Source organism: Anomaloglossus baeobatrachus, chromosome 5 (genome assembly GCF_048569485.1).
Source record: "Anomaloglossus baeobatrachus isolate aAnoBae1 chromosome 5, aAnoBae1.hap1, whole genome shotgun sequence".
Lineage (NCBI taxonomy): Eukaryota > Metazoa > Chordata > Amphibia > Anura > Aromobatidae > Anomaloglossus > Anomaloglossus baeobatrachus.
This window is the reverse complement of record NC_134357.1, coordinates 25759175-25782347: the sequence shown is the minus strand read 5'-3', so window position 1 is coordinate 25782347 and position 23173 is coordinate 25759175. Positions and strand designations below refer to the sequence as shown.

At 46.5% G+C, this 23173-nt stretch overlaps 1 protein-coding gene and 1 long non-coding RNA gene across 3 annotated transcripts in view; both read left to right on the top strand.

Moving 5' to 3' along the window:
* The first annotated feature begins 1545 nt into the window (after positions 1 to 1545).
* Positions 1546 to 9497, top strand: MRPL51 (mitochondrial ribosomal protein L51). 2 transcript variants are annotated; one of them, XM_075352218.1, is made up of 4 exons: positions 1546 to 1641; positions 4781 to 4853; positions 6913 to 7023; positions 9251 to 9497. In XM_075352218.1, exons 1-4 carry the CDS (start codon positions 1564 to 1566, stop codon positions 9445 to 9447), a joined length of 459 nt encoding a protein of 152 aa, XP_075208333.1. In that variant the 5' UTR covers positions 1546 to 1563; the 3' UTR covers positions 9448 to 9497. The 2 variants fall into 2 exon arrangements, with proteins under 2 accessions (XP_075208333.1, XP_075208334.1); XM_075352219.1 differs by having other exon boundaries at positions 1631 to 1685.
* Positions 9498 to 16737: 7240 nt separating this feature from the next.
* Positions 16738 to 23173, top strand: part of LOC142310718 (uncharacterized) — a 26481-nt gene continuing 20045 nt past the window's right edge. The window contains exon 1 of the long non-coding RNA XR_012754209.1: positions 16738 to 16805. This is a non-coding gene — a long non-coding RNA (uncharacterized LOC142310718). The remainder of the gene's footprint in view (positions 16806 to 23173) is intronic.

Below are 23173 nucleotides of genomic sequence, written 5' to 3'. Positions count from 1 at the left end.
GGAATATTATTATTTTTAACACATCCAATTGTGGAAATTATTATTATTCCAAGATCTATTGATTAAAATCAACTTTGTTTTGGGGAAAATCCCTTAAAATGGAAAAAAGAAACAAAGGTAAACATGTTTGGTATCCGTGTACTGATCAGGAGAATCAAACCGCCCAGTCAGTTTTACCATATAGTGAATAGGATAAATAAAAAAACAATTGTGGAAATCCTTTTTTTTTTGCAATTTCAACGCACTCGGATTTTTTTTCCCGCTTTCCAGTGCTTCACATGTTAAAATGAATGGTGTCATTCAAAAGTGCAACTCGTCCCACAAAAAATGAGGTCAGAAAAATAAAATAGTTATGGCTCTTGGAAGAAAGGGAGGAAAAAACGAAAGCGCAAAAATGGAAAAATCACAAGGTCATGAAGGGGTTAAAGCACCACTCCATAGTTTATTTTTTTTATTATTTTACCTCTGTAGTGGCTTCTAATCTAAGTGGTGCCCCGTGTCTTACACTCATCTATTGCCACCTCTTCGGTCGGTCTCCTATGATTGGTGACCTGCCGGCAGCTCCAGTGTTTCATGGAGGGCACCAGCGGTAACAACTCAATAAGAGTCTATGAAAGTCTCATTCTGGCTTTCATAGACTTGTATTGAGATCTTGTGATGTAACTTCTGACTTTCAGCCATATATGTTGCAGTCATATTACACCAATCCATATGGTATATTGGGGTATATGGACACTATAAGGGGGTCTCCAGCTCTCAGGACACCCTACATGAGCCAGAAAAGAGAACAGCTCTGTACTAGCACCTCCTACACGACTGGATGCCATATATCTGAATAGCAGCGGATGGGACGGGGGAAATATCTGGCAGCCTCGCCCCCCCATCCGCTTCTCGTCATTGAGCGGGTGCAAGGGCAAGGCCCGAATACAGGAGCTGAGCCCACCCCACATAGGGCAGGTTCAAGACTCCTGTTTGGATTAAAAAAAAAAAAATACAGTGCAAAATAGACAATAAAAGTTTTTAAAAATATTTGAAAAAAAAAAAGTTTATTTCAATCCCCATTTAAAAATAAATAATAATAATAATAATAATAAAAAAACATATTTTGGTATTAAAGTCTGTGAAAATATAAAATTAATTAAACCCAAAAGGTAAACTCTGAAAGAAAAACAAAAAAAAATACAAAATGGTGATTTTGTGTCTCTTCATCCCTCATCCTGCCCCATAAAAAGCAATTAAATCCTCATATATACCCAAAATATTATATAAAAAAAATCCTACAGTTCAGTAGTTAAAAACCAGTCCCCAAACAAAAAAATATAAAATTATAAGTGTCAGAAAACTGCTAATTTTTTTTTGTAATTTTACTTATTTTTAGTGTCACTTCAAGGTTCCGTCCACCTCAGCCCTCCCCCTGCACCTCCGCTCTCCACACACTCCATGTAGAGACTCAGACTACTCTCTATGTCACGTGACAGAGTCGCCTGGTGACGTCATTTAGCTCCGTTTTTCTCGATGGACGGACCGATTAGCCAATCAGCATTAGGGGGCGTGGTTTCTGTCATGACGTATTCTATCATTATTCCGCCGCTCTATTTCGGTGTGGGGCGTGGTTTAGATGTCCCGGTGCATCCTGGGAAGGTAAGATGGCGGCTTCCATGGGAAACGAGTGACCTGTCAACAAGGTAGTGAGTCCGCGTGTCGTGTGCGGTCCGGCGGGAGGAGGACGGTTGCGGCCGCTGTGGCTGATGGCACATTCCTCTCACCGTTATGTTCTTTTATTGTCCTTACACTGTTGGTCGGTTCTGCAGTAATTGTGGAACTATAACTCCCATCAGCCTGCTGGGAGTTGTAGTCCCACAGTGTGCAGCTTATGGCATTATAGTAATATGCAAGGTCCGTGGTGACATCACGGGGGCAGAGATTTAACCTCCAGACAATCACCCCCATCTTCCTACATCCCAAGGATAGGAAGCAGATAAAAGTTTGCAGTCCCCGGGGTGTGTAGATTTTTGCAACTTTTTTTATTCTCATTATCTCAGTGCTTCAGCAATAACAGAAATGACTGTTTTGTGTCTGCGGCTCCCATGCAGATCTATGTGTCTCCATGGTTACAGACTACAAACAAAGCCCTGTGTAGTCAGACCCTGCAGGGGATTTTTTATTTTATTTTTTTAACCAGTCAAGACTGAATGTTTTAGGAATTTGCCTTTTTTTATTTTTCATTTGCTTTGCTGTAATTATAACCTAGACACTTAAATCTACACACCCGCGCTCATAATTTCACCCTTTTCTGACCCGTACGTCACATCAGGGGCAAATATCTGGAGATGAGCTCGCTCTATACATGGCGGGAAGGGCTGTGTTATACAGCTGACACCCACCTATAGATGACAAGATTTGAGTGAGTGCTGATATTAAAGAGAATCTGTCAGCAGGTTTTTACTGTGTAATTTAAAGACAGAAGATGATAGAGGCTGAAGCACAGATCTAATTAATGTGTCACTCATCAGGCTGTTTCCTTATAATGAAGGTTTTATTATCAGGATATTATCACTGCACGGACTACAGCTCACACACCTGCTTGACGGACCATGTCCCTCCTGTGATAAGCAGCTCACTGTCTGTAGACATTGTATATACTTACTTCCTGTTTATTGCTCGTTTGAAGAAAAAACAAAAAAGCCAGCACTAAATGTGCACTACAGCACTAAAAATTCCAACTGTACTTATTACAAATTTGAGATTTTTGGCAAAAAATTGCAATTTCTTGAGTCGCCACGTCACGGCAAATCTCATTTGAGGCAGTCCTGCACTAAAGTATTTTTATAAAATGTGCCATACGGCCTCACATATGAATAGTAGAACTGCTCTTAGCAGCACTCACCTGGTCTATTTCAATCCCGTACCCATGACTGAGTCATGGCTGTGGGCGGGACAGGTCCAAGCAAATGCTGCATGAAGTAAATAGCCTGTGGACAAGGCCCGATGACTGAATGTGAACCAACCGCCAAAATCTAGACAGGTGGAATACATCCCAAATTTTGTGCATAGCAAGGTGGGGGTCAGCCACCGACTATTATTGCTCGTTTGGTCTGAAGGTGTGGAGAAGGAAGCTGGAAGAAGGGCTTGCATGTTGTCACAACCCCACGTGAGCCCTGGAACCGCGGCAGCCGCAGAAGTAAATATGGGCTTTATTATTTTATCCGGGAGAAACGTGGAATGAAGGGGTTGTCCTAGTAGTGGCCAACCACTTTAAATGTCACAGCCAATAGCAACTGCAGCACTTAAGCAATTCGATAGAGGGAAAAGGACCTTTGACCGGCCACCTGAAACAAAATACCGATGAATTGTGATGCACCCCTTGTTTGTCTGTCAAGTTACTGTCGTTTAAAAGAGTTATTCCCAAAAATCAAGTTATTCTCTCTTCTTTGGAGAGGGGATAACTTGATCATCTCTGGTGGTCTGACTACTGGGGACTTGAGTTCATGGAACCCTAAGAAGGGGTCTCTGCAGCCCCTACAGATTAGTGTGGAGGTGCTCAAGCGTGGCCTTTGCACCTTTTATTGTCTACTGGACTGATTGAAATAGCCGAGTGCAGCACTCAGCAGTGCCCTAGACAATGAATAGAGCAGAGGCTGAGCATGAGCACCTCTACACCAGTGCAATAGGGGCTGCAGAGACCTACTCTCAGGTTTCCCAGGAGTATGGTTCTTGTGAACGCTGGGGGCTCAGCGGTCGGACCCCCCCGAGAACAATTCTTCTTGAACCCTGCACGTATTTAGCCTCTCTCCTTTCATTGTCTACGGCACTGCCGAGTGCTGCACTCCATAGACCATAATTAGAGCAGCGGCTGCGCATGGTCACCTCCGTGCTCCACTTGGGACGACATAAACAAAAACATTTCTTTAAAAAATTCTGAATTTTTTTACACCCGTTAATGTATAAACCTTATATATTTGGTATCACAGTAATCGCACTGACTGCACAATGAACGCCGTAAAACCAAAACTTACACATAATTCAGCCATTTTTTTTGTATTTATTTTTTAAATAGTTTCACCCCACTTGGAATATTTTTCCCATTTTCAATACTTCATGTAGAGAAGTTCAAATATTTTTTAAGAAAGTAAACAACATTAAATATAGGTTTAAATCATCCCCTTTTTTTTCCCCCACATAAAAATAACGTAAAAAATAATAAACATATACGAGAATCAGTTCATCTTTTGAATATTCAAACTAATAAATATCCCGCACAGTAAATCCTGTAAGGGAAAAAAAACAAAACACCACAATCATGGTATATTCTAATTTGAATGCGGTCATTAAAAATTTACCCTGCAAAAAAACCAACTAACCCTGATGTGACTTTCTTGATGGAAAAACAAAAAAAGTTTTGGCTCTCGGAAGGCAAATATAAAAATAACAAAAGCAAAAAATGAAAATTGGGAAAAAATATTTTTTCAAGTTTATAAATTTGAAGCTTAATCATCATATACTAAAGTTTTACAACTTTGCTGACGCCGCACACCGTTAGATTTTATTTACTTTTGCGGAGTTTTGTGGTTTTGGTTTTGGTTTCTTCTTCTTTTTTTTTTTTTTTTTTTTTTTTTTTTTTTTTTTTACTACTTTGATTTTGAAGTCCTGAGATTGATTTCTGGGGGCTTCATCTGGCGTCTTAGACGAGGGAGGTAAATTCTTATTTTCTAGTATTTTTGCTGCCCGATCGGATCTCGCCGTTATTGGTAACCAACGTTCATGCGTCGTGTCGTTATAGATGTGGTCTGTGACGCGGCTGCTTCGGGGGAGCGGCTCCCTGGTGTCCCAAACCTTCCGCTCGTTTTCTTTAGGTAAGTTCTTCAGAAAATCCATACGGCACAATAAGGTCGGAGATAGATAGATAGATAGAGATTATATATATATATATATATATATATATATATATATATAATATATATATATATATATATGTATGTGTATATATATAATCTCTTGTATTTGTCCATACAACCCTCCCCACCGGATTGTAAAGTGCTGCGGAATATGATATATATATATATATATATATATATATATATATATATATATATATATATATATATATATATATATATATATATATATATATATATATATATATATATATATATATATATATATATATATATATATATATATATATATAATATTATATGGAGTTCATCAGCAGGGCCGCAGTGCTAGCGAGTGTTGCTGTGAATGAAAATGCTGCCAAGACCTCCCCTCCCTCCATTTTCAGAATCGCCTGGGGTCCTAGAGGTCGGACCCTTTTCCATTATTCTGTCTACAGTGCCTTGCGAAAGTATTCAGCCCCCTTGAATTTTTCAACCTTTTCCCACATTTCAGGCTTTAAACATAAAGATATAAATGTTAATGTTCTGGTGAAGAATCAACAATTGGACACAATTGTGAAGTTATACAAAATTTATTGCTTATTTTATGCTTTTATAAAAAATAAATAACTGAAAATTGGGGCGTGCAATATTATTCATCCCCTGTAAGTTAATACTTTGTAGCGCCCCCTTTTGCTGCGATTTCAGCTGCAGTCGCTTGGGGTTTGTGTCTATCAGTTTTGCACATCGAGAGGCTGAAATTCTCGCCCATTCTTCCTTTGTAAACAGCTGGAGCTGAGTGAGGTTGGATGGAGGCGTTTGTGAACAGCAGTTTTCAGCTCTTTCCACAGATTCTCGATTGGGTTCAGGTCTGGACTGTGACTTGGCCATTCTAACACCTGGATACGTTTATTTGTGAACCATTCCATTGTAGATTTAGCTTTATGTTTGGGATCATTGTCTTGTTGGAAGACAAATCTCCGTCCCAGTCTCAGGTCTTTTGCAGACTCCAACAGGTTTTCTTCAGGAATAGTCCTGTATTTGGCTCCATCCATCTTCCCATCAATTTTAACCATCTTCCCTGTCCCTGCTGAAGAAAAGCAGGCCCAAACCATGATGCTGCCACCACCATGTTTGACAGTGGGGATGGTGTGTTCAGGGTGATGAGCTGTGTTGCTTTTACACCAAACATATCGTTCGGCATTGTGCCCAAATAGTATGATTTTGGTTTCATCTGACCAGAGCACCTTCTTCCACATATTTGGTGTCTCCCAGGTGGCTTGTGGCAAACTTTAAATGACACTGTTTATGGATATCTTTGAGAAATGGCTTTCTTCTTGCCACTCTTCCATAAAGGCCAGATTTGTGCAGTGTACGACTGATTGTTGTCCTATGGACAGACTCTCCCACCTCAGCTGTAGATCTCTGCAGATCATCCAGAGGGATCATGGGCCTCTTAGCTGCATCTCTGATCAGTCTTCTCCTTGTATGAGATGACAGTTTGGATGGACGGCCGGGTCTTGGTAGATTTGCAGTGGTATAATACTCCTTCCTAATAATAATAATATTGCACGCTCCACTTTCCAGTTATTTATTTTTTTAAAAAGTTTAAAATAAGCAATACATTTCTTTCAACTTCACAATTGTGCCCACTTGTTATTGATTCTTCACCAGAACATTAAAAATGTTTTCTTTATGTTTGAAACCTGAAATGTGAGAAAAGCTTGAAAAATTCAAGGGGGCTGAATACTTTTGCAAGGCACTGTATATACTATAACATTAGCAGAATGGAACATCCCTTTAAATAACCTGTGCAGCCGCCTCTCTTATCTTGTATATGGCCCCAGCAGCCGGTGGGGTTTAACCTCTTCCAATCACGTTCACCATGTCAGCTGCTGATGTATCGTATAATATTTTGCACCTTTTTAGATATTTTTGGATTCTGTTATGAATCAGATGTAAGATATTTTCCTTGAACCAGAGAAGGAGGAGGTTGGTGACCAGGCGTAACCTGTTTTCTCTCCTCTGTGTCTTGTAGGGAGCCGCAGCCTCGCTCGGAATTGGAGCGGTTTACCGGCGCCGAAGAATGTAGATCGCTGGAATCAGAAAAGAGCGCAGTTTGGGGTGTATGATAATATCGGGATTCTAGGTAAGTCATGAAAGGGATCCTTAGAGCTGTAGTCCCCAAAATATAGGTCTGAAGCTGTAGCAAAGCTGAGAGTGTCGTCTGGGGACCCTCGTCTGTCTCCAGCATGGAGCGACGTCCCTGCAGCTTTAGCAGGTCACTTCAAGACAAAACCCAGAACAAAAACTACGAGCAAATACTCTGCAGTAAGTAAACAATAAATAGTAATAGTACACAAACAAAACATAGGGGATTTGCATTATTTTGGTAAAAAATGTGTAAAAGCCATCACACTGTGACAAGGTGTACCTAATCAGGGTGGTGCTAGCTCTAGAATCTCACCTCGCTATGTGCCAGGAGACCTTAATAGATGGGGCAGAGCAGAATTGGTTTCCACCTGTTTGTGGAAACCTATATAGACACAATGCACAGCCCAAAAAAAGGGACGGGACAAGAAACCAAGTACGAAGTACATGAAACTAAAGCAAATCCGAAAAAAATGGGTCAGCAAGCCTAAGGGCGGCTTTGCACGTTGCAACATCGCACGTGCGATGTCAGTGGGGTCAAATCGAAAGTGATTCACATCCGGGGTCACTTTCGACATCGTTGTGTGTAAAGCCTAGATGATACGATTAACGAGCGCAAAAGCGTCGTTATCGTATCATCGCTGCAGGCTCCGACTTTTTCATAATTGCAATGCCGCGACAGGTACGATGTAGTTCCTCGTTCCTGCGGCAGCACACATCGCTGTGTTTGAAGCCGCAGGAGCGAGGAACATCTCCTTACCTGCCGCCGGCGACTACGGAAGGAAGGAGGTGGGCGGGATGTTTACATCCTGCTCATCTCCGCCCCTCCGCGGCTATTGGCCGCCTGCCGTGTGACGTCGCTATGACGCCGCACGACTCGCCCCCTTAGGAAGGAGGCGGGTCGCCGGCCAGAGCGACGGTCACAGGGCAGGTGAGTGCATGTGAAGCTGGCGTTGCGATAATTTTCGCTACGCCAGCTATCACACGATATCGTACCTGCGACGGGACCGGGGACTATCGCGTGCGACATCGCAGCATCGGCTTGCGATGTCGCAACGTGCAAAGCCCGCCTAATGGTATTAGTGCAATGTTTAGGTGCATGTTCACACTGTAGCAACTAAAAGACAAAACCCAGGACAAAAACAAGTAAATACCCGTAGACACCCCTGAGGAATGAAACGCGTTGTGTTTGGAATACATTTATATTCAGGGTTGATCAATATTGGTGAGGAATCCTCCTTTTTCTTATTTTGGGAGCTCCTAATTCCTGGATTTTCTTATCCCTTCTATGGCAGTTCTGAAATTTGGCAAACAAAAAAGAAGCGCTCAGAAAGTAATAGATTCCTATAGAAACGAGGCAACAGATGTGCATATTCTCAAAACGGCTCCTCTGAGACTCGCACCGGTCTTGTACCTCTGAGGCCACAGAGGGGACTTTCCGGCCCTCTGCATTCACCTCTATGGGAAGTGTTTCTGCTTTTTTTTTTTTTTTTTTTTTATATCTCACATAGAAGCGAATGTGAAACTTCTACAGTCCTGATGATGGGACATAGGGCCCGGTTCTTAACAAATATGGAGGATCCAGACGTTTCAGACATATATGGGATACCCCTTTAAGTGAATTGCAGGGTTGCAGATACAGCCAATGCTTCTAAAAAGAACACTTTTTTTTGTCATCTGTCTACATCAATATTAAAATATATCTGGTCTACAAAGTTTCCCCAGCTCACAGGAGTCCGATACAGTAAAAACGTGACAGTCTGGATGGCACTGGGATATGATACTTTTTATATTTGGCCCCATGCTGCTATTGAGAATCTTAGTTTATTTCTAGAAGAGCAAATATCTAGAAAAATTTGTGTTTTTTTTTTTTTTTTTTCTCATCGATCCCAAGAATGTGCATGTGTGCACTCAGTCCTACACATTCAGAGCCAAACTGCAGCCTCATCTCCCTCCTCCTTGTTGACAGAAGGCAAGAATGAGATGTAAGATACATTATATAGGATTCATTATTCACTACTAACCCTTATAGAGTTAACTAAACGAGTAAATAACACAACTCGGGATGAGAGGAAAAGAGGTAGAAAGGAAAAAAGGCAGCGAAAAATGGTGCAGTAGAGGGGAACGAGGAATATCAAATTATGCATGTTTCCTGATTTATCTATTTTTTTTTTTTTATTTTTGTATATATTTATTTATTTATTTATTTTTTTTATAAATTGCAGGTGATTTTAAAGCGCACCCCAAACATTTGATTGTCGGCCCCTCTTGGCTCCGCGGCTTTCGGGGGAACGAGCTGCAGAGGTGCATAAGGAAGAAGATGATGATCGGGAGTCGGATGTTCTTTGATGAGAGACATAAACTTAACAAAAGGATCAGCTTCTTGTACAAAAGGTTCAACCGCTACGGGAAACACCGATGACACCGCCTCGTCTGCTGCGGATACAATAAATTATATTTCTTCAGTAGCCATTGGTTTGTGACCTCATTTTGTGTTCCTTTATCTGCACTAATGCGCCACCCCCTGTAGAGACACCTCCAGCAGCACCGCTTCCTGTAGCGCCACCTCCTCTAGCGCCGTTTCCTTTAACACCACCCCCTACTGCACTACCCTTTGTAGCACCACCTCCTGTAGCACCACCCCCTACAGTGCCGACTCCTGTATCGCCACCTCTTATAGTGCCGCCTCCTGTAGCACCACTTCCTGCAGCGCCACATACTGCTCTGCCTCTAGGACCTAAGTAGTCACATAAAGGACATGCTGATACCACCCCCTACAGTGCCGCCTCCTGTATCGCCACTTGCTGCAGCACCACCTCCTGTAGCGCCACGTATCGCTCTGCCTTTAGGACCTAAGTAGTCACATAGAGGACTTCCTGACATTCTTTAAAAACCTACTGGGTCTATGGAGAGGGCTATATTTTGTGAAGCTAGGTGCTCCTAATTGAAAGTTAATTATCCATCAGTATGCTATAATAAGTCCATGGATGGCCATAACTGGGGCATTTCTGAAAGTTTCATTGTCGACTTGGGTAATCCTAAATTGTTGGAAGGTTCCCCTAAATATAAGGCCCTTACAAGTTCTCCCATATTTGTGACCTACAGTGATCAGCTGTGGTGTAAAAGAGGACTCAATCTGCAGCACCTCCCGCAGGAGAAACCACATTTTTAAGCTACTGCCAGGTGTATGTTCACACATATTGGGGCAGATTTTAAATTCTCTGCCCCGCAACGTTATAGTAAAATGCGCCAGATTTTCTCTCATGTTATTTTAGACAGCTTGACTATGGGCTTAGTCCCTAACATCCACAGCAGCGACCGGAGCTTGCTCGGACTACTGCTGTTGAGAATGGATTTCTGCCCCGTTTTGGGTTCCATTGCTCTTTTTTTTGCAAATCGAACATGGATTGCCTTTGTGGGTACCCTAGCTGCTGGGAGTCTGCTGAAGGCCTTTATTTCTGTTGTCATGGTTCTTCTGTGAGGCCCATGGGATTCATAGGAGACCATCACTTCTATATACTGCAATATTGTTGTATTTTAGTGTATAGAACTGGGGGTCATCTGGCCACAGGTTTTTCTCCTAAGAGGTTTAAAACATGATGTTAAAAAAGGTTTTGAAAAATAAAACAGCCTGAATTTCCGCTTTTATCATCTCTCCCAAATGCAAAAAAAAATTGTTCCTCGTCATGGTACCAATAACAACAGCACATGTCGCGGGCGGGGGGGGGGCGCTGCTTGACCGCGCTTGCGGCTCGGGTCCGGCTCCTGCTGCTGCTGCTAGGTGGCTCGAGCGGTGGGCCGGATCCCGGGGGCTCGAGCGGCGCTCCTCGCCCGTGAGTGAAAGGGGGTTGTTTGGTTTGGGGGATGTCGGTTTGTGACGCCACCCACGGTGTGTAGTGAGGTTGGGACACCACCGCTGCTCTGTACAGGGATCCCGGGAGCGATGACAGGGAGCAGCTGGGATGTTTCTTTCCCCTCCGTGGGTAGGGGGGTTTTGGTGGTCCCGGGGCCCGGTGATGTTGACTGGTAGGTGGATTGTGGGGCTTGGCCAGGTGCAGGGTCGCGGGGGGCAGCGCAGTGCCTGACGGCACAGTGGTACTTACTCAGCCAGTAACGTACACGGAGTCTCTGGTAAAACAAACGGCTGGATGGACGGGTCCCACAGGCGGCTGCGGCGGTTACTCCCGGTAGGTTGGCGGTAACTGTCTCTCCCTGCACCTGTTATGTATCTTCGGTCCCGATGGCTTCCCACCGGTAACCTGCTCCCCAGCGGTGTATTTGCCAGAGGAGCCCCTTTTTGCCCGCACGCGCTGGCCCTGGGAACTCTTGCTGTGGCGGTAGCTGTATTTCCCTTCACGGTTGAGCGGTTGCCTTCAGTCAGGTCTTTGCTGCTGGGAGGTTCCCGTCGCTGACGGATTTGACCGGGTTTAAAGGCGACTCCAAGCCTGGTCGGGGTCCGTAGGCCCTGCCGAATGGTGCTGGCTTCTCTTCGCTCCCCGGTCCGGTACCAGCGGGCCACCGCCCTTCCCCGGTCCTTACGGTTGTGCGTCAATCGGCCTCTCCTGCAGACGGTCACCACCGTCTGCCAACCTTGCTGTAGGTGCCCGGGCCACGTACCTGGACACGGTCAGTCAGCTCTTCCACTACTACTTCCTTCACTCTCCAAACTCAAACTTCAACTCTCTAGCTTTTCCCGCCTCCAGGACTGTGAACTCCTCGGTGGGTGGGGCCAACCGCCTGGCTCCGCCCCACCTGGTGTGGACATCAGCCCCTGGAGGGAGGCAACAAGGATTTGTGTGTGCGGCTGATGTGCCTAACCGGAGTGAGGGGTGTGTTGTTGCAGTACCTGTGACGTCCTGGCTTGTCCAGGGCGCCACATATACATAATAAAAGTCTCACTCCGCTCCATCAACAGATAACTAAGGATACGGATCTGAGAAAATGGCAACAAAAATTTTTTTTATTTTTTTTTACAAAATTTGTTTTTTTTTTTGTGATTAAAAAAAATTCCGGTGTGTTAGTAGTGTGGTATTGGCCTAAGCATGCGGACCTGGAGACCAATGCTGCCAGGTCATTTTTATTGCGCATTGGAAAAAACAAAACCCTGAATACAGAGAGCTCCCCCCAGTGGTGGCTGCAGACATAATCTTATCATGGATCTCTGTATACAGGGAGCTCCCCCTAGTGGTGGCTGCAGACAGAATCTTATCATGCGTCTCTGTATACAGGGAGCTCCCCCTAGTGGTAACTGCAGACAGAATCTTATCATGTATCTCTGCATACAGGGAGCTCCCCCTAGTGGTAACTGCAGACAGGATCTTATCATGTATCTCTGTATACAGGGAGCTCCCCCTAGTGGTGGCTGCAGACAGGATCTTATCATGTATCTTTGTATACAGGGAGCTCCCCCTAGTGGTAACTGCAGACAGAATCTTATCATGTATCTCTGTATACAGGAAGCTCCCCCTAGTGGTGGCTGCAGACAGAATCTTATCATGTATCTCTGTATACAGGGAGCTCCCCCTAGTGGTGGTTACAGACAGGATCTTATCATGTATCTCTATACAGGGAGCTCCCCCTAGTGGTAACTGCAGACAGGATCTTATCATGTATCTCTGTATACAGGGAGCTCCCCCTAGTGGTGGTTACAGACAAGATCTTATCATGTATCTCTGTATACAGGGAGCTCCCCCTAGTGGAGGCTGCAGACAGAATCTTATCATGTGTCTCTGTATACAGGGAGCTCCCCCTAGTGGTGGCTGCAGACAGAATCTTATCATGTATCTGTATACAGGGAGCTCCCCCTAGTGGTGGCTGCAGACAGGATCTTATCATGTATCTCTATACAGGGAGCTCCCCCTAGTGGTAACTGCAGACAGGATCTTATCATGTATCTCTGTATACAGGGAGCTCCCCCTAGTGGTGGCTGCAGACAGGATCTTATCATGTATCTCTGTATACAGGGAGCTCCCCCTAGTGGTGGTTACAGACAAGATCTTATCATGTATCTCTGTATACAGGGAGCTCCCCCTAGTGGTGGCTGCAGACAGAATCTTATCATGTATCTCTGTATACAGGGAGCTCCCCCTAGTGGTGGCTGCAGACAGGATCTTATCATGTATCTCTGTATACAGTGCCTACAAGTAGTATTCAACCCCCTGCAGATTTAGCAGGTTTGATAAGATGCAAATAAGTTAGAGCCTGCAAACTTCAAACAAGAGCAGGATTTATTAACAGATGCATAAATCTTACAAACCAACAAGTTATGTTGCTCAGTTAAATTTTAATACATTTTCAACATAAAAGTGTGGGTCAATTATTATTCAACCCCTAGGTTTAATATTTTGTGGAATAACCCTTGTTTGCAATTACAGCTAATAATCGTCTTTTATAAGACCTGATCAGGCCGGCACAGGTCTCTGGAGTTATCTTGGCCCACTCCTCCATGCAGATCTTCTCCAAGTTATCTAGGTTCTTTGGGTGTCTCATGTGGACTTTAATCTTGAGCTCCCTCCTTCCACAAGTTTTCAATTGGGTTAAGGTCAGGAGACTGACTAGGCCACTGCAACACCTTGATTTTTTCCCTCTTGAACCAGGCCTTGGTTTTCTTGGCTGTGTGCTTTGGGTCGTTGTCTTGTTGGAAGATGAAATGATGACCCATCATAAGATCCTTGATGGAGGAGTGGAGGTTCTTGGCCAAAATCTCCAGGTAGGCCGTGCTATCCATCTTCCCATGGATGCGGACCAGATGGCCAGGCCCCTTGGCTGAGAAACAGCCCCACAGCATGATGCTGCCACCACCATGCTTGACTGTAGGGATGGTATTCTTGGGGTCGTATGCAGTGCCATCCAGTCTCCAAACGTCACGTGTGTGGTTGGCACCAAAGATCTCGATCTTGGTCTCATCAGACCAGAGAACCTTGAATCAGTCTGTCTCCGAGTCCTCCAAGTGATCATGAGCAAACTGTAGACGAGCCTTGACATGACGCTTTGAAAGTAAAGGTACCTTACGGGCTCGTCTGGAACGGAGACCATTGCGGTGGAGTACGTTACTTATGGTATTGACTGAAACCAATGTCCCCACTGCCATGAGATCTTCCCGGAGCTCCTTCCTTGTTGTCCTTGGGTTAGCCTTGACTCTTCGGACAAGCCTGGCCTCGGCACAGGTGGAAACTTTCAAAGGCTGTCCAGGCCATGGAAGGATAACAGTAGTTCCATAAGCCTTCCACTTCCGGATGATGCTCCCAACAGTGGAGACAGGTAGGCCCAACTCCTTGGAAAGGGTTTTGTACCCCTTGCCAGCCTTGTGACCCTCCACAATCTTGTCTCTGATGGCCTTGGAATGTTCCTTTGTCTTTCCCATGTTGACCAAGTATGAGTGCTGTTCACAAGTTTGGGGAGGGTCTTAATTAGTCAGAAAAGGCTGGAAAAAGAGATAATTAATCCAAACATGTGAAGCTCATTGTTCTTTGTGCCTGAAATACTTCTTAATACTTTAGGGGAACCAAACAGAATTCTTGTGGTTTGAGGGGTTGAATAATAAATGACCCTCTGAATAAACTTTTCACAATTTAAAAAAAAAATAAAAAAAGAAATAACATTCTTTTTTGCTGCATTTCACACTTCCAGGCTGATCTACAGTCCAAATGTCACAATGCCAAGTTAATTCCGAATGTGTAAACCTGCTAAATCTGCAGGGGGTTGAATACTACTTGTAGGCACTGTACATGGAGCTCCCCCTAGTGGTGGCTGCAGACAGAATCTTATCATGTGTCTCTGTATACAGGGAGCTCCCCTAGTGGTGGCTGCAGACAGGATCTTATCATGTATCTCTGTATACAGGGAGCTCCCCCTAGTGGTGGCTGCAGACAGAATATTATGTATCTCTGTATACAGGGAGCTCCCCCTAGTGGTGGCTGCAGACAGAATATTATCATATATCTCTGCATACAGAAAACTCCTCCTACTGGTGGCTACAGGCAAGAAGAATTATTAAACACCTATGAACCCCTTGACTTCCATTATACTTGGGTACTCGAGTTGTGCCCATTTTAGCATCCAACTGCTTGTTATGAGATCCAAGCATGGTAGTGTTTGCTTGTCTCTAGCTATTAGGGATGAGAGAACTTAAACGGTATAGGTCAGGCTTTGTACTGGACACCTGGTGTCCTAGTCTCAAACTCTATCATGGACTTTTTAAAAAAAAAAAAATTGTGTTCAAGGTTCAGGTGCTGTTCGTATGCTACTAAAGTTTGTTGATTTGCGCTTCAGTCTTTTAATCAACAAGCATTAATGCATGCGGAAGGTGCCTATATGCTGCTGTGAATAATAGAGGGGGGGGGAACAGCATGGGCTCCTGCCTATTTTTGATAATCAGCCAAGGTAAAGCAGACAGCTGGGGGCTAGTATTATCATGGTTGTAAGGTCCATGGTTATTTGGCCCCTACCAGCCTAAAAATAGCATCCTGCAGCTGCCCCAGAAGTGACGCATCCATTAGGTACTGGCACGTAGCTGGTTGATCTCGATTGCCCTATTGTGGTGGTAATCAGGGTAATACTTTTGGGGATGATATCAACTGTGAATTGAAAGCTGTCATCAAGCCCAGGGGTTAGTAATGGGGAGGCATCTATCAGACACCCCAATTACTAACTCGGGAAATAAGGAGATAAAATATTTTTTCACCCTGTGTATGTGTGTGTTTTATCTGAATAAAGATTCTGCACACTCCCTCTTTCACCAGTTTATTAATTAAAAAGAAATCATAGAAGTTCCAATGTAATTCAATGGAGTAATGTCCCATGATGCCCATAGACTCCTATGGAGCCTCGTTCTGAGAGCGTTCTCAGAATTACGTCAGAACTTTGAGGATTTTTTTTTATTCAATAAATTAGTTAACAGGGGAGTGTGGGGGAGTCTTTATTGAAATAAACAATTTTTTTCTCTGTGTGCGTTTTTTAACGCTATACTTGCCAGGTTAGTAATGGGAGTATCTGATAGATGAATCCCCATTACTAACACCAGAGCTTGATGCCAGCTGTCAATTCACATATGACATCAACCCCATAAACCATTACCCCAATTGCCAGTGTACCAAAGCAATCGTAAAGAACCAGAATTGGTGCATCTAATGAATGGGCCACTTCAGGGGCGGCTGCGGGCTGCTAGTTTTAGGCTGGGGAGGGACAATAACCATGGATCTTCCCGGCTAGATAATGCCAATCCCCAGCTGTCTGCTTTACCTTCAATGGTTATCAAAAATAGGGGGGTTCTCAAGTCATTTTTTTAATTTATTCCCTATCCACATTTGTTTGCAGACAACTGCCTCCATTTTGCTTTCTTTTGCAGCCTCCTAGCCCTTACTATGAGCTATGACTATGGGTCTCCAGTGACTTATATGGTGCTTGGGGTAAAGTTCTGATCAAGTCCCGAACCGAACTTAATTAGTCCGGCTGAACCCGAACCTCCACAGGTCCGCTTGTCACTACTAGCTATAACACATGATGCAGAGGATCTGAGAACCCCATACCGATGTGCTATGGATTTGATCAGAGAAGATTTTTGGCCCCATTTGCATTAAAGACAACAGAGAACGATTGTTGCACTTTAAGATCATACAAGTGAGTTTATGAAGTCCTCGCTGTCCTTGCAGCTCCTTGGATGTCTGCCCTAGCTCTGCAGAGCGGGGGATGAGCTGACTCATATGCAGGAGCGACGTCATCACTGGGTATATATCCGGCTGCAGAGACCGGGATATCAGCTGTAGACACAGCCCGACACATGTGAGTTACACAGCATCATGTCACAGCTACAGTAGATCTGTCAGACAGCATGGGGGACATAAGCATTAATGGCTTCCAGTTATAACCTGCCAATTTTGACATGTTGGGAGTTGTAGTTCTTCACCGAGTGGAGAGCAGCAGGTGACTGCCTACAAGAGAGCGAGCGCTGTCACTATATGCAGCTTGTTTTTTATCGTTTCTATTGATTGATCTTTACCAGGCGCAGGTCGGGCAGGCGCTTGTTGGGTTCATTTGCATTTGCCGCTCACAATGTGGCAGGAAAGGACAGAAGCATCATATTGTTATTAACGATTGATTACGGAGAGATGTTCTAATATTTCCAACATTCTGATGAGAAGCGGCACAACATAGATGCCGCTTATCTCTTGTCACAAGAGTGGTCTGACAGATCAATTTTGGGTAAGTTTCTTCTATGCTGCAGAACATTATAATACACTTCCCAGCTGCTGCAGAACCTCACATAACACCTCGGTTGCTGCAGAACTTCATAATACATACCCCGGCTGCTGCAGAACATCATAATACACAATCTGGCTGCTGCAGAACCTCATAATAGACATCCCGACTGCTGCAGAACCTCATAATACACCCCCCCGCTGCTGCAGAACCTCATATTACACACCCTGGCTACTACAGAACCTTATAATACACTTCCCAGCTGCTGCAGAACCTCACATAACACCCCGGCTGCTGCAGAACATCATAATACACAATCTGGCTGCTGCAGAACCTCATAATAGACATCCCGACTGCTGCAGAACCTCATAATACACCCCCCCGCTGCTGCAGAACCTCATATTACACACCCTGGCTACTACAGAACCTTATAATACACTTCCCAGCTGCTGCAGAACCTCACATAACACCTCGGTTGCTGCAGAACCTCATAATACATACCCCGGCTGCTGCAGAACATCATAATACACAATCTGGCTGCTGCAGAACCTCATAATAGACATCCCGACTGCTGCAGAACCTAATAATACACCCCCCCCCCCCGCTGCTGCAGAACCTCATATTACACACCCTGGCTACTACAGAACCTTATAATACACACCCCAGCTGCTGCAGAACCTCATAATACACCCCCCATCTGCTGTAGAACCTCATAAGGCACACTTCAGCTGCTGCAGCACATCATAATACACACCCTGGCTGCTGCAGAACCTGATAATACACACCCCGACTGCTGCAGAACTTCATAATACATACCCCGGCTGCTGCAGAACCTCACAATACACACCCCGGCTACTACCGAATCTCATAATACACACCCCGGCTACTACAGAACCTCACAATACACACCCTGGCTACTACAGAACTTCATAACACACACCCCAACTGCTGCAGAACCTCACAATACACACCCTGGCTGCAGCAGAACCTCATAATACACCCCGGATACTAAAGAACCTCATAATACACACCCCGGCTGCTGCAGAACCTCATAATACACACCTCAGCTGCTGCAGAACCTCATAATACACACCTCAGCTGCTGCAGAACCTCATAATACACAGCTCCTATGACCTGTGCATGTTGTTGAATGATACCAACAAGTGTGAAGTGCAAACTAGACGCCATTACTGTACATCTATCCACGGTACCTATGTAGTAGACAATTGCTTACAAGACTGTTCCTTAGAGTGTGTGGGTTTTGCTCCATGTTATGGGCTTGTATCCTGGTTGGATTTTTCGCAGTGGACATCGATGTGTCTGAAAGCTCCGGGGCTCCATCTGCCGTGGGTCATTGATAATATTAGTGTCTTGGTTTTTTGTGGGGGCTATTGTGCCCCTCCTGTACCAGGATCTAAACCTGTTCACCCCTATAGCTTCAGCCTTGATATTAGATATGAGAAGGGTTAATATAAAAGAAATGCCCCATTTTTTCCGTTCTCTGTCCCCTTGCCTCCCAGGTCTCATCCAGCCGATCCGCAATATGCTCCAAATGACAGCCCCCCGGAGCCGGAATCCAACATTACCACTAACCCCAGGACCAGCCTTACACAGGAGCAAATAGACGAGGTGAAAAAGAGCGAAGGATCGAGATACTGTATCATCATTCATTATATCTGCTCCTGGGAAAGCTGAGTGATCAGCAATATGGCCGCCGTTATTATCAAAAGAGAAGTCTTACCTCATCCCGCTCCTCCACAATCATCTCATCCCGCTCCTCCTGTATCACTTCATCCCGCTCCTCCTGTATCACCTCATCCCGCTCCCCCATTATCACCTCATCCCGCTCCTCCAGTATCACCTCATCCCGCTCCTCCATTATCACCTCATCCCGCTCCTCCATTATCACCTCATCCCGCTCCTCCTGTATCACCTCATCCCGCTCCTCCTGTATCACCTCATCCCGCTCCCCCATTATCACCTCATCCTGCTCCTCCAGTATCACCTCATCCCGCTCCTCCATTATCACCTCATCCCGCTCCTCCATTATCACCTCATCCCGCTCCTCCTGTATCACCTCATCCCGCTCCTCCTGTATCACCTCATCTCGCTCTTCCACTATCACCTCATCCCGCTCCTCCTGTATCACCTCATCCCACTCCTCCTGTATCACCTCATCCCGCTCCTCCTGTATCACCTCATCCTGTTCCTCCACTCTCACCTCATCTGCTCCTCCACTATCACCTCATCCCGCTCCTCCTGTATCACCTCATCCCGCTCCTCCTGTATCACCTCATCCCGCTCTTCCACTATCACCTCATCCCGCTCCTCCTGTATCACCTCATCCCGCTCTTCCACTATCACCTCATCCTGCTCCTCCTGTATCGCCTCATCCCGCTCCTCCTGTATCACCTCATCCCGCTCTTCCACTATCACCTCATCCTGCTCCTCCTGTATCACCTCATCCCGCTCCTCCTGTATCACCTCATCCCGCTCTTCCACTATCACCTCATCCCGCTCCTCCTGTATCACCTCATCCCGCTCTTCCACTATCACCTCATCCCGCTCCTCCTGTATCACCTCATCCCGCTCCTCCTATATCACCTCATCCCGCTCTTCCACTATCACCTCATCCCGCTCCTCCTGTATCACCTCATCCCGCTCTTCCACTATCACCTCATCCTGCTCCTCCTGTATCACCTCATCCCGCTCCTCCTGTATCACCTCATCCCGCTCTTCCACTATCACCTCATCCTGCTCCTGTATCACCTCATCCCGCTCCTCCTGTATCACCTCATCCCGCTCTTCCACTATCACCTCATCCCGCTCCTCCTGTATCACCTCATCCCGCTCTTCCACTATCACCTCATCCCGCTCCTCCTGTATCACCTCATCCCGCTCTTCCACTATCACCTCATCCCGCTCCTCCACTATCACCTCATCCCGCTCCTCCTGTATCACCTCATCCCGCTCTTCCACTATCGCCTTATCCTGCTCCTCCTGTATCACCTCATCCCGCTCCTCCTGTATCACCTCATCCCGCTCCTCCTGTATCACCTCATCCCGCTCTTCCACTATCACCTCATCCCGCTCCTCCTGTATCACCTCATCCCGCTCTTCCACTATCACCTCATCCCGCTCCTCCTGTATCACCTCATCCCGCTCTTCCACTATCACCTCATCCGCTCCTCCACTATCACCTCATCCCGCTCCTCCTGTATCACCTCATCCCGCTCTTCCACTATCACCTCATCCTGCTCCTCCTGTATCACCTCATCCCGCTCCTCCTGTATCACCTCATGCCGCTCTTCCACTATCACCTCATCCTGCTCCTCCTGTATCACCTCATCCCGCTCCTCCTGTATCACCTCATCCCGCTCTTCCACTATCACCTTATCCCGCTCCTCCTGTATCACCTCATCCCGCTCTTCCACTATCACCTTATCCCGATCCTCCTGTATCACCTCATCCCGCTCCTCCTGTATCACCTCATCCCGCTCCTCCTGTATCACCTCATCCGCTCCTCCACTATCACCTCATCCCGCTCCTCCTGTATCACCTCATCCCGCTCTTCCACTATCACCTCATCCTGCTCCTCCTGTATCACCTCATCCCGCTCCTCCTGTATCACCTCATCCTGCTCTTCCACTATCACCTCATCCTGCTCCTCCTGTATCACCTCATCCCGCTCCTCCTGTATCACCTCATCCCGCTCTTCCACTATCACCTCATCCTGCTCCTCCTGTATCACCTCATCCCGCTCTTCCACTATCACCTCATCCTGCTCCTCCTGTATCACCTCATCCCGCTCTTCCACTATCACCTCATCCCGCTCCTCCTGTATCACCTCATCCCGCTCTTCCACTATCACCTCATCCCGCTCCTCCTGTATCACCTCATCCCGCTCTTCCACTATCACCTCATCCCGCTCCTCCACTATCACCTCATCCCGCTCCTCCTGTATCACCTCATCCCGCTCTTCCACTATCACCTCATCCCGCTCCTCCTGTATCACCTCATCCCGCTCTTCCACTATCACCTCATCTGCTCCTCCACTATCACCTCATCCCGCTCCTCCTGTATCACCTCATCCCGCTCTTCCACTATCACCTCATCCTGCTCCTCCTGTACCACCTCATCCCGCTCCTCCTGTATCACCTCATCCCGCTCCTCCTGTATCACCTCATCCTGTTCCTCCACTCTCACCTCATCTGCTCCTCCACTATCACCTCATCCCGCTCCTCCTGTATCACCTCATCCCGCTCCTCCTGTATCACCTCATCCCGCTCTTCCACTATCACCTCATCCCGCTCCTCCTGTATCACCTCATCCCGCTCTTCCACTATCACCTCATCCTGCTCCTCCTGTATCACCTCATCCCGCTCCTCCTGTATCACCTCATCCCGCTCTTCCACTATCACCTCATCCTGCTCCTCCTGTATCACCTCATCCCGCTCCTCCTGTATCACCTCATCCCGCTCTTCCACTATCACCTCATCCCGCTCCTCCTGTATCACCTCATCCCGCTCTTCCACTATCACCTCATCCCGCTCCTCCTGTATCACCTCATCCCGCTCCTCCTATATCACCTCATCCCGCTCTTCCACTATCACCTCATCCCGCTCCTCCTGTATCACCTCATCCCGCTCTTCCACTATCACCTCATCCTGCTCCTCCTGTATCACCTCATCCCGCTCCTCCTGTATCACCTCATCCCGCTCTTCCACTATCACCTCATCCTGCTCCTCCACTATCACCTCATCCCGCTCCTCCTGTATCACCTCATCCCGCTCTTCCACTATCACCTCATCCTGCTCCTCCTGTACCACCTCATCCCGCTCCTCCTGTATCACCTCATCCCGCTCCTCCTGTATCACCTCATCCTGTTCCTCCACTCTCACCTCATCTGCTCCTCCACTATCACCTCATCCCGCTCCTCCTGTATCACCTCATCCCGCTCCTCCTGTATCACCTCATCCCGCTCTTCCACTATCACCTCATCCCGCTCCTCCTGTATCACCTCATCCCGCTCTTCCACTATCACCTCATCCTGCTCCTCCTGTATCACCTCATCCCGCTCCTCCTGTATCACCTCATCCCGCTCTTCCACTATCACCTCATCCTGCTCCTCCTGTATCACCTCATCCCGCTCCTCCTGTATCACCTCATCCCGCTCTTCCACTATCACCTCATCCCGCTCCTCCTGTATCACCTCATCCCGCTCTTCCACTATCACCTCATCCCGCTCCTCCTGTATCACCTCATCCCGCTCCTCCTATATCACCTCATCCCGCTCTTCCACTATCACCTCATCCCGCTCCTCCTGTATCACCTCATCCCGCTCTTCCACTATCACCTCATCCTGCTCCTCCTGTATCACCTCATCCCGCTCCTCCTGTATCACCTCATCCCGCTCTTCCACTATCACCTCATCCTGCTCCTCCTGTATCACCTCATCCCGCTCCTCCTGTATCACCTCATCCCGCTCTTCCACTATCACCTCATCCTGCTCCTCCTGTATCACCTCATCCCGCTCTTCCACTATCACCTCATCCCGCTCCTCCTGTATCACCTCATCCCGCTCTTCCACTATCACCTCATCCCGCTCCTCCTGTATCACCTCATCCCGCTCTTCCACTATCACCTCATCCCTCTCCTCCACTATCACCTCATCCCGCTCCTCCTGTATCACCTCATCCCGCTCTTCCACTATCGCCTTATCCTGCTCCTCCTGTATCACCTCATCCCGCTCCTCCTGTATCACCTCATCCCGCTCCTCCTGTATCACCTCATCCCGCTCTTCCACTATCACCTCATCCCGCTCCTCCTGTATCACCTCATCCCGCTCTTCCACTATCACCTCATCCCGCTCCTCCTGTATCACCTCATCCCGCTCTTCCACTATCACCTCATCCGCTCCTCCACTATCACCTCATCCCGCTCCTCCTGTA